Below are 12,195 nucleotides of genomic sequence, written 5' to 3' on the forward strand. Positions count from 1 at the left end.
TTAACCATCTTTCATGCAGCCTTGGTTTACTTGCACTGGTTTCAGGCCTCCAAATTTCTTGTCACCAACAATTGCAAGCTGAGAGATCTCCTTAGGTCAAAGGCTTTGATCATATTAACCCTTCTCCCTTGACATACTTTGTGAAATAGCATAGGTTGACGTGATCCAACAATATAAACCATTATGTGGTTCTCTTTTTCTAGCCCATAGTATTTATTGAGAGCTATATCAGTTGCCTTCCAGAACTTCAAGTGGGATGTCAACAAAAATATGGTATGGCAGTGACAATGCAGGTAATAATGTGCAGTCGAGAGGAAACATGGGATGGAAGACAAGAAAGAATGATTTATATAACAAAAATGATTACAAGTGATCAATCTAACCTTGTTCACCTCGAATAAGAAAATGTTACAATGAACCTCCATTAAACTAGTAAAAAGTCTGGTTGTTTGTATGCAGTAAGAAGAGTGGATAGCTGATTCCATGCCTGCACTCCCCCTTAGAAAAGAATGCCAGGCAAGTTACGCTAGTTCAAGTCATCCTCCTGAAAATTCTTCAACAAACTTGCTATATTTTTGTTCTGAAGATTCCGAGAAAACCCATATATGATATAAACAATAAGGTTACATAGAACAGAGTGAATGCTGCATTTAACATGGAACCCACATCCAACATTAACGGGGGATGCTTTACAAATAAACCAAAAGCCCCTTGACCTCGATCAGGTTCTGGCACTCTGCGAACAAAATTAGAAGAAATTAGTATATGCACCCGAAGATCGAATAAATGCACCAAGGTTCTGCCTCGTACAAGTATCTCCACAGTCAACAAGAAAAAGAAGCATGTGGTACATAATATAAAAACTCCAATAAGCTTTATTACTATTCCATCACCATCCAATGATCGGGTGATGAAAACTAATATGCTGCGCCACCAACTGAGAATATGCACTTCTTGCCACTGGCCTTTTGCTTCTAACAATTTAACTGGTGTGAGTTCATGTTATTTATGTACAGTATGGAAATAGTTCTCAAATCCCAGCATTGTTAGCATTACAAGTAAACACTTTAGAATGCTCATGCTGTCATTAGATGAAACGAAGGATTGCTGAACCATGTTGAATTGGCTGGTTCGGAGACACGATTCAGCTCATATTTTCAAAATGGTTCAGTGGTTTAGCCCATTTGGCCGGTTCATTTCTGCACGAATTCGGCTCGAGCCTTCAAGTCTAAAATATGCCCCCCCTGCCACTCACGACCCCCCCCCCCCTCTCTCTCTACCTTTGAGGGTCAATCCGGCTGCTCACTTCCTCTCACCGATAAGCCCTTCCTCCAATGTTCGCCGTACCGCAATGAACCATGTAGTTCAGGGTGCATCGAGGGTGAAACCAGCACGGTTCTGCCCCTCAGTTTGGAGGAGAGAGAGAAAAAGAGAGGAAGAGGGACGGAGAGGAAGAGAGGGAGAGGGAGGAAGGGAGTGAGAGAGGGAGAGGGAGAGAGAGGCCGAGAGAGAGAGAGAGAGGGATCAAAAGTCCTCATCTCCTCCGCAAGCTACAATAGGTCATCCCTATTTCAGCGAGCCCTAATTTTTTTTGAAAATTCTTAAGTGCAGTCCGCAAACATCTACCAACTTAAGAATTTTCAAAAAAAAAATAGGGTTCCGCCCTTGTTTCGTTTCAAAATAGGGGCGACCCTATGGCCTATGGAGGAGATGAGGGCTTTCTCTCCCTCCCTTCCCCTCTCCCCGCCTCTCTTTCTCTCCCCCTCCCTATCCCCCTCTATCTCCGCCTCTCTCTCTCCCCTCTTCTCCCTCCCTCTCTCTTTTCCTCTCTCCCCCTCCCTCTCCGGCTCTCCTTTTGTTGGAACGGCACAGCATGGTACTATACCAAACCGTACTGCCAGACAACCAGTACAAGTCCCAGTACCAGTACAACCAACCTTCGCTTCCTCCCTCCCTCTCTTTCTTTCTCTTGCTTAGGGTTAGGGTTAGGGTTCCTCCCCCTTCCTCCATCCCTCTCCCTTCACCCTCCATCCCTCCCTCCCTCCCTAACTCCCTCTCTCTCTCACGTAGGCTTAGGGTTATGGTTTAGAGGGCCCCTCCCCCTTCCTCTTCCTCACTCTCTCTCCCTTCTTTTCTCCTTTTCTCCCTCTTCCCCTCCCTCTCCCTATTTTCAATATGCCCAAGAACAGCACAATGCGAACTCATACCGTGCCAAACCGGCTGCTGACTGGTATGCCCTCCGGTACTAGTTCAGCGAACCATGGGTGAAACACATTATAGCCTGCCACAATACATTCTGTCAGATAAGAGCAAAGCAGCAAAGAGGTTGGTTGGGTCGAGGGCAACTATAATTCAGACTCAATTAGTTTACTATAGATTGAGAGATGCAACATCAACTAGATATGGAAGGCTCTGCCTGGTGGAAAATCAGTATGTATTTGCAGCTCAGATTCAATTGGATTGAGCTATGTTTCACATAGTTTTTCTATATGAACCAATCAGACCACCCAGCTTATGATGATAACCTACTAGTTCAGTAGAGAGGTCAATTTAAGTCCAGACAACACCCAAGGCATGTAAAATGATCAGGTTAACATTCAGCCCAGCTGTTTGCAGTCTAAGCTCCAATAAGTAAAATGAAGGCAAGAGAATAATTGAAAGCACACTGCAATAGAATGGTCAACATACCCTACCTATTTTTCCATGTTCATTGTGAATGAGAATTTGAGCTCTGCTCCCTGTTCTTGGCTAACTTGGCATTTATGAGCTTGTCCAGTATCGGGGGCTCCAGGGGAATTGGGTCAAGGCACCTCTCGTGAGAAGCATTGATCACCTGCAGCAGAATAACAAAGTCTTTAATTTAATGCAAAACATTTTCAGATTTAGGTTGTTTAATATTGTTTAAACTTTAAACTAGTGAAATAATTGTTCATAGAAAGGAAGATCATATTGATTCTTGTGAGAAAACAAGTTCTACAAATAATGCAAGTTGTTGTGAATCAAAAGGCAGTCAAAACTCAAGGCCAGAGCATTCCAGGCAAGTTGCAGTGATTCAAGAAAGGGTATTAACAACATGGTAAAAAGAAAAGTCTACCCTCGCCATATCTTTTAGAATGCCTTGAAGATAGTATGCTCATTGTTCATCATGTAGTAAAACGTAACTTGCAAATGTGATATAGGTTAGCTTGTGCTTGATCAAAATTTAATATTGACTATTTGAAGCAACATTCTGACCAACTTTGGAAATCAAAAAAGAAAAAACATCTAGGTAGCCAAAAAAAGGCTCAAGCAATATGCTTGCAAAGGCCACTGCTATCTGAACTGTTTTTCAGTTGAAAGGATGAACAAGCCACACATATAACTTGAATAAGCCACAGAAAATGTTGGCCTATTCATTTTCCAGTAAAGCTGAATACATGACTTCCATAGTTGCATAAAGCAGGTTTGAGCAAGAAAAATGGTAAAACCAACATTGTAGTGACAAAACATGAGCCATCATCTTACCTCTTTTAGTAGGAAATCTATGGCTGCCTCATCATCAACAAACTCTTTCATGGGATTCTTCAGGAATTCAATATCTAACTGAATCTGCTGGAATCCACTTCGATTGAATGTTTGGAGCCGTACAAACTCTTGCAAGCTTTTCAGGCATAGTTTTACTATAGTTGATAGAACCGACTCCTGTAAGTCAGGAGTAAAGTCAGTCCACCTTTTTTTATATAATATTAGCACAAGACAACTGAAGTTTACATTGACTGGTACGTTTACTGGCCAGCCTACTACTTAACCTTCTAAAAACAAAGTTCATAGATTCAATAAACTGAAAGTAATCTTTGGCTTTAAATCTGTTGGATTATTTTTCCTTTACTCAAGCATGGAAATAAGTATATTTAGAATCAAGATAAAGAGTAAATTGAAATTAAGCATTTTGTATGAGTTCTTCTTCACAAAAGAATATGATAAGCTTCAGCTGATGATGTCTAAGATATAAGGTCATCAGCTATAAAGAAGATGACAGTAAATGAGAAGATTGTCCCAGCCACTACACAATCTGTTTGTCCCAGCCACCCTTACCAGCAAGAGACTTGCACAGGCTGCCATGAATTCCTGCTAACCAAGTACTAAAGCATCTTTTTTGTCTTCAAGCCATAAATGTGTTTTGCATTATATCGAAGGAAAGAATTGACTGACAAAAAATTTTACAATTACTGTTGCTTCTCATTTTCGATAAATATAAAAAATATTCCTTGTCCATTTAACAGAAAAGGCATTAATTTTCTGTCAAGTCCAGGTTTTCCGACATCATTATATTGTTTTGTGCAACTTGCTTATTTTACTGATTATGAGCAAAATATTAATTTGATCCACTACTTGTTTTGATTCTGAAATATCTTTTTATGATCACCTCTTATTCAATTAAGCTAATGCCAAGACAAGGTGTGTGTTACACATAAGTTGTGACTTACAATCAGTAGATTCTCACCTGTGTGTATTCAACTTTTGTAAAAATCTCCATTTTCTGCTCAAATAATTTTGCAAGATGATTTTCCAAAAATTGGCTCCTAGCACGTTGTGTATTTGACCGGTTTAATTTATCTTCACGCATTGGATTACTTCGAGAGGAATTAGTACTTCCTGTGCTGTCAGAACGGCGATGCCTTCGAATAATCCCACGAGGTAAAATCTGTCCAACTTCAACTGCAACAGCTTCCAGCTATGAAAAAAATGACAGGAAAGATCAGTTGACAAAAAGCCAACCATTCATCATATAAACTAAAGGAACAAAACAACTCCCATATGATTCCTTCATCGTTTTCAGAGAAACTTACTATAGAAAATTTATAGCTATTTCGATATTTTATTTCTTATCGACAAGATACAAAATCACATTATCATGCAAATCTAAATCGAGGCCCCATGGAAGGATTTCAAAGACAAAAAAAAGCAGTTATTGAACATAGACAACTAAGCACTGCTCGCTTAGTTCTGCTTTCAATTGCATACATGATATTGCCAAACCTGATGATTGTAACTAGAGAGAAGTTGTCAGTTTGATCCCAATTAATTGGTAAGGAAAGGATGATACTATGCTGCAATCTGGCTAATCCCAGCACAATGATAACTGTTTAAAAGATGGCTTCTGATATCCCAGGAATCCCAGAATTGCAGGATCTACAGTCTCCTCCAATTCCTCTAATATCTCCGTTTCCTTGCCTCCTCCATGACTGGGTCAGGATATCACATGCACAGGGAAAATGAGCATCCAAAGAGCCCATTTTCCTAGCTTTCTTTAAACATATATTGAATATCTTGCATTTGATCATTTTATGTTTCGGATTTTCGACTATCAATATCAACCTATATTGGTTCATTGAGAACCTATGTACTATTATAATGATAATCAAAATTTTCTAAGCCAAAGTTTGCACTCATATGGAACCAGTATTAGGTATACGTTATGCACATGTGACATTTTAGTGTGCAGATACAAAAAATTCTTTTTCTGTTAATGGACCACTCTCTCTCTCTCTATCTATCTATCTCTCTCTCTCTCTTGCGCATGCTATCTCACTCTGTGTAACACAATCATGGTAAAGTAAAAGCAGAGATCAAGTTAAGGTACAGGTGTCGATATAGAGGATCCCTACCAAGGATATAGCTCTCACAGCAGCAATAATCTACAGCCTGCATGTGACATAGGAATTCTAATTTTATACACTGTAGATACTATTGATGTTTGTCGACGTTCAGCACAAAAATGGCTGATATAACCAGTTAAAGATCACGCAGCATACTTTTGAGACTATAAATAAATAGAAAGCCAGATTTTAGCCTATAATTTTATTATTTTGATGGTAACTGAAAGAGTGTCAGAGTATTTGTTCAGCTATGCTGTCATAAGTCCATTACATTTTGAAGAGTAATAAGAACTTGAAAAATAGAATGAAAAAAAATATTATAAGTGAAATTTATTTTATAATTATAGACCATTTTACTTACGACATCTTACTAATAAAAAGATCAGCACTAATGCAAAAGATAAATTGTTTAATATAATAGTTGATTTGTAGTAGAATAAATAAATATGTACTTATGTGGAGACATCCAATCCTTTTTGATTTGATGCAGAAGATTTGGATACTTTATCTCTCGAATTTGAGCAGCTGTTTTGTTTTGGTTGTATCATTCATCTTGTGATTGTTTCAACCTATGAAAAAAAGCGAGAAGAAAGAATTAGTAACGTTTATATGCTTTAAAAGAATAAGTAGAGAAACGGTAATAGTTATAACCTTTTGTTAGGTTGATCTTGCTAAGTAATAAGTTGTAAAACGGAATGACTTTCTTCAATAGTATCCGTTTGAAATATGCCACATACAGCCCAGTTGGACCTTGCAGATGCGGAGGTGTTGTTTGCTATGAATATTAAAACGAAGATGTAGTGTTTCCACAGTATTTTCTTAAGTAATTCTTTCAACTTTATTGGTCCGCACTCCTATAATATAGGCAAAAAACAGTATATTAATATATTTATTATCAAGAAACATTGCTTAATTAAAAGATATCATGGTTGTACCACCTCTAAGTATAGATCGCGTAGTTCATTAACAGATTTCTCATTAGGATTTCAAGATTTCTATCAAAAACAGTTAAACCAGGTTCTCTAGTATGATCACGTATTTTAGTACGTATAAGATACCAAGAATTGAAAAATAAAAATGATCAGTATGTACTTTTTAGTCTGTAGCAGATTTTAAACTTCTTGCCTTAGCAATATTGGTGAATTTTCCTTTTGACAAACATAGCACCTAATAGTACCTGCAGTGTTATATACCTTCCTATTGCAAGTTTTGCAGGAGTCGTACTGTAAATCTCTATCTAGATCAATGTCAATGATGGTTGCTAAAATAGATAGTACAATCCTTGTAAACATAACTAAGTATTAATAGTAGAAAATAAATAAAATATTGGTTCTATTTACTTTATACATATTGTCAATGTCACAAATTGTGTAAAAGAATTTAAGTAACAAATTATTGTTCTCAAAAAGCTTTGTTGTAAGTCATGATACAAACCATATATATACGTAACTTCTATATTGAAAACTTTGCCTTTTCATGTGTTTTGGACCTGGAGGAAAGAAAAAAAATCAAATAAGTATATTATTAATTATTTTAATATGTATATGAATTATTAGTGTTTATCTCATCATCCCTGAGAATCATCCTCCATAATGAGAGGTTGAATGTACCTCTTTTTATCACTCGTACATCTTGACAACATATCCTTTCACCTTCCAATGCTTACCATACTTATTTGATGTATGTCAGATAAATGTGCAAGAGGTACATTCAACCTCTCATTATGGAGGATGATTCTCAGGGATGATGAGGTAAACAGTAATAAATCATTATAAATATTAAAAATAATTAATAATATATTTATTTATTTATTTCTTTTCTCCAGGTCTAAAACATATGAAAAGGCCAAGGCTTCAACACAAAAGTGACGTATATACGGTTTGTGTCATGACTTATCACAAAGATTTATGAGAATAACAATTCTAAACTTAAATTCTTCGACACAATTTGCGACATCAATAGCATGTATAAAGAAAATAAAACTAATATTTTATTAACTATTTACTATTAATGCTTAGTTATATTTACAAGAATTGTACTATCGAATTCTAGCAACCGCCGTCCACATTGAGCCAGATAGAGATTTACAATACAACTCTTGTAAAACTTGCAATAGGAAGGTATACGACATTGCTGGTGAAATTAGGTGACATTTTTATCAAAAGAAAAATCCACCAATATCATTAAGGTAAGAGGTTTAGAATCTGCTACACACTAAAATGTACATACTAATCATTTTATTTTTCAATTTTAGGTATCTCATATGTATTAAAATATGTGATCATACTGGAGAACGTGCTTTAACTATTTTTGATTGAAATACTAAAATCCTAATGAGCAAATCTGTTAACGAATTGTGCGATCAATACTTAGAGGTAGTACAACCATGATATCTTTTAATTAAGCAATGTTTCCTGATAATAAGTATATTAATATAATGTTTTGTGTCTATATTATAGAAGGGTGGACCAATAAGCTGAAAGAATCTGTTAAGAAAATACTGTGGAAACACTGCATCTTCATTTGAACATTCATAACAAACAACACCCCATCTGCAAGGTCCAATTGGGCTACATGTGGCATATTTCAAATGGATATTGTTCAAGAAAATCATTCCCTGTTGCAACTTATTGCACAGTATGATCAATCCAACAAAAGGTTATAACTATACTGTTTCTCTACTTATTCATTTAAAACATATAAATGTTACTATTTTTTTCTTCTCTATTTTCTCATAGGTTGAAACAATCACAAGATGAATGCTCCAACCATAACAAAAACAACTGCTCAACTTCAAAAGAGAAAGAATTGGAATTTTCTGCATTAAATCAAAAAGGATCAGATGTCTCCACATAAGCACATATTTATTCTACTACAAACATTCAACTGTTACGTTAAACAAATTATCTCTTGCATTAGTACTGATCTTTTTATTAGTAAATGTTGAAAGTAAAATGGTCAATAATTATCAAATACATTTCACTTATAGTATATTTTTTTCATTCTATTTTTAAAGTTCTTATTATTCCCGTCCCATTATCATCCAATCAGTTGATGTACTACTACTATCTATAAAATTATTGTAAAATCAATGACCAATAGAATGCAGCTTGTGCTTCATCCTCTGATGAATCTAGAACAGGTTGCATTTATTGAAGGAAGGAGTATTTCTAATAACATTCTTATGGTCTAGAAAATTATGTATGATTTCCATAGAACTCCAACCAGACACAATTATATGGCGATCAAGTAGGATATGAAAAGGGCATACGATAGAGTTCGATGGGATTTCCTTTTCACATCTTTTCGACAGTTGGAATTTCAGAAGGCATAGATAGATAGGATTAGGGGTTGTATCATGTCCCCTTCTTTTGCTATTCTGATTAATGGCACTCCCTCTGAGACCTTCTATTCTTCCATTGGTTTGAGACAAGGTTGCCTCTATCTCTCTACTTTTATTATTTGTGCAGCTGCACTCTCGAGGATATTAAAAGATGCAACTGCAAGGGCTTTCTCGACTATCATTGAGGACCAAGGTCGGCGGAACCGTTCCAAACCGCCCGGTTTAGGACGTCCCAAGCCGCACCGGCCGCGGATCGAGACAGTTCCGACGACGAAAACGAGACCCATGCCGGAGGGGGAGAAGACGAAGGAAAAAAAGAGGAGAGACCGGGGAGGGAGAGAGACAGGAAGGTCGAAGCCGGCCTCCGCGGCCGGCCGGCGGAGCTGGGGAGCCGCTGTGTGGAGGGAGCCGCGAAAGAGGGGCCCGCTCCGGTCCCTGTATTTCGAACGAAACACGGAACCGGAGGAAGCCCTTCTTCCCCGGCTTTCTGGCGACTCTCCGGCCTCCGCCTCCTCCACGCAGCGGCTTTTCAGCCCTCCGCCGACCTCCCTCGACCTCCGCTCTTTCTTTTCCTCTCTCGTTCTCCCTCTCTTTCGCCTCTTGTACTGTGTCGATACGGGCCCGACACAGCACAACATAGACCCATACCGTCTTGTCCTGCCAGAAAATCGGTATGGTGCCCGGTACCGATTTCGCCGATCCTATTGGAGACTACTGCAATGCTCAGGTTAGAGAGTGAATTTTGAAAAATCTGTGATAAAATTCAATCCAAAAGTAAACACCCTTACCAGGCAGAGTATTAGAAATCATCAATATATAAAGGAATCAGATGGTATACGACATTACCTGGGGGTTCCTATTTCTGGTAAGAGACCATCTTCAATTGATTATAATAGTCCGGTGCTACAGTTTTTGGATAAGATGGAGGGAGAGAAATGGAAGGCTATATCTGTGATGGGTAGAGTTACTCCTATAGAGTCAATACTATCAACTCTTCTTATATACTTGATGTCCAATTCTGTTATTCCGAGGGGTATGCTTATGAAGAGTGTCTTATCAGAAATATCTTATAGGACTCAGATGATAAGTCAAAAATAGTACATTTGTTGTCCTAGGATCGTGTGTGTTAGCCTATTCAGGATGGTGATCTGCCTTCTCTGCTTGCCAAAAGTGAGGTATTGGTGGCTAAACATGCTGCAAGATTTCTTTTGAATGAGAATGGGTTCTGGAGCTCTTTTATGAGAGCGAAATACGGCACATGGTCTGCTCTGTCTTCCCCAGTTGGTACTCCAAGTTGCTCCATAGTACGGAGGAAGATCTGCTCCTATGCTCCTCTTATTTTCGCAAATATTAAATGAAATATTGGTAATGGTGCATCCATTGATGTGATTCATGGTCCATGTTAATCTTCCACACCCCTAGCTCGATATCCAGCTCCTTTAGACACATATTTGCTACAAGGCCTTATGGTTAAAGATCTCTTAATTCCTGAGGAGTTAGCTAAGAAAGTACTCTTCATTTCAATTCCAAGCGGTAACACAATCAATGCGCTGGGTTGGGGTCCATCTTCTAAACTGACAATTAAGGTATCTAATTTTTATAGACTTGTTTTATCTAAACCTCGACCTAATCATGGTATTGACAGAGTGTGGAGATTAGTTGTTTATCCTAGAATTGCTCTATTTATGTGGAAGGTTGCTTGGCATCGACTCCCATGCCAAAATATTTTACATCAACGTGGTCTTAATATACCAAATCATTGTGATGCATGCTTGGATGTAGAGGATTAGATAGTTCATGTTATCCTGCAAAGCAAAATAGCATCTCAAGTTCGGAGGCAAGCCCCACTCCATAATTCATGTACTATCTCTTCTTTCTCAGAGAAATCTGCTAGTAATGACAAAAGATATGTAGTAGTTATGATGTGTTATATTGCTTACCATATCTGGCTATCCAGGAATGACCGCATTTACAAGGATGCAAGACCGAGTCCTCGAGTGATTCTTTTTAGAGCATCTGCCCAAGCCCAGGAGTTTACCGAGGTGGTTGCTCCAGCAGAACCTTTGACAGCAGGGGTAACATGTGGCTCTTCCAATGTAGCTTCTGCGTCCCCCTACGTAATTTATTTTTCCTGGGAACCACCACCCCTACTTCCTCAAGGCCAACTTTGATGACAATGTACATCATAGAGGTGCTTTCAGTAGAGCAGTTTTTATCATGAGGAGTGCTAGTGGTGCTTTATTAGCTGCAGGCGATGCCAAGATTTTTCACACTACAGTTCCAATAACTAAACTACATGCTACATGGGAGGGGTTGATTTTTACTATATAGAGATTGAGGGCCTCCTATATTTGTTTGGAGGGGGATTGTTGACTATTATCAGATGCTCCATCTTCTATTGCCAAACCACATCCCCTTCTGCAAAACAAATAGCGAATGATGCGCTCTTTGCTTTCGATTGGCATATCTCATATTTATAGGGAGCAAGGCATGTTGTACCGGTACCGGTAGGCGTACCGGTCACCTACCGGACCGGTACAGTACCGGTTCGGACAAGTTTATACCGGTACCGAACCTGCTAACAGCACGCAGCGCGCACGGCGCGTGCGCAACGCGCTGTGGCCACAGGCATTTAATGCCACAGAGTGGCATGAAAGTCACTCTGCCAATGCCATAGAGCAGCAATGCCCCTCTTTGGCAAACCGGATGCCACTGTGGCACGCTGTAGAATGCCACAAGTCTGGTTCCGTCCGATACGCTCTTGTACCGTCCGGTTCAGGCAGTACAGGCTTTGTACCGCTTGGTTTCAACCCCAATGGGGCCGGAACCGTTTTTCACTGTGAAACTAAACCGGTCCGGTACAAGCTGAACCGGTCAGTATGGGCCGGTTCAGCATACCATGATAGGAAGGCTAGTAGTGCGGTTGACTGGATGGCAGCTTATGTGGTAAATCACACTGGGCCCATTCTATGAGACTCTACAATAGATCTTCTAGTCAATTTTTGGACATTTTGTTTTGCTGATTTTCACAAATGTATTTATTCTAGACTAGTTTAATTTAGCCGATTTACTAAAAAAAAGAGTGTTGCATATTTGTTCAACTATACTATCATAAGTCCATTACGTTCTGATATTCAGGCATTCAAGAGTAAACTAAAATAAAATGTAATCTAGTTTTCTAATTAGTTGGCCTAATAGAATAGAAATATAATA

General features: G+C 38.5%; 1 protein-coding gene across 4 annotated transcripts in view; it reads right to left on the reverse strand.

The window, feature by feature from the left end:
• Positions 1-325: 325 nt before the first annotated feature.
• LOC103720626 (Vps51/Vps67 family (components of vesicular transport) protein) overlaps positions 326-12,195 on the reverse strand; it is a 29,431-nt gene continuing 17,561 nt past the window's right edge. Inside the window, exons 18-22 of one of the 4 annotated variants that reach the window (XR_003388204.4) lie at positions 4,484-4,714; positions 3,505-3,681; positions 2,694-2,833; positions 2,208-2,281; positions 326-736 (exon numbers count right to left, since the gene is read on the reverse strand). Coding sequence is in view for 2 of the 4 variants with exons in the window: in XM_008810426.5 (XP_008808648.2) it covers positions 2,708-2,833; positions 3,505-3,681; positions 4,484-4,714 (534 nt within the window). In the remaining 2 variants the exon portion in view is untranslated. Of the gene's footprint in view, positions 737-2,207; positions 2,282-2,688; positions 2,834-3,504; positions 3,682-4,483; positions 4,715-6,091; positions 6,209-12,195 lie in introns of all 4 variants that reach the window. The other 3 variants (XR_015975846.2, XM_008810426.5, XM_008810427.5) reach the window with 3 other exon arrangements.

Source organism: Phoenix dactylifera, chromosome 2, assembly GCF_051530095.1.
Source record: "Phoenix dactylifera cultivar Ajwa chromosome 2, Ajwa_hap1_PhDact_Kaust_v1.1, whole genome shotgun sequence".
In the NCBI taxonomy this organism is placed as follows: domain Eukaryota; kingdom Viridiplantae; phylum Streptophyta; class Magnoliopsida; order Arecales; family Arecaceae; genus Phoenix; species Phoenix dactylifera.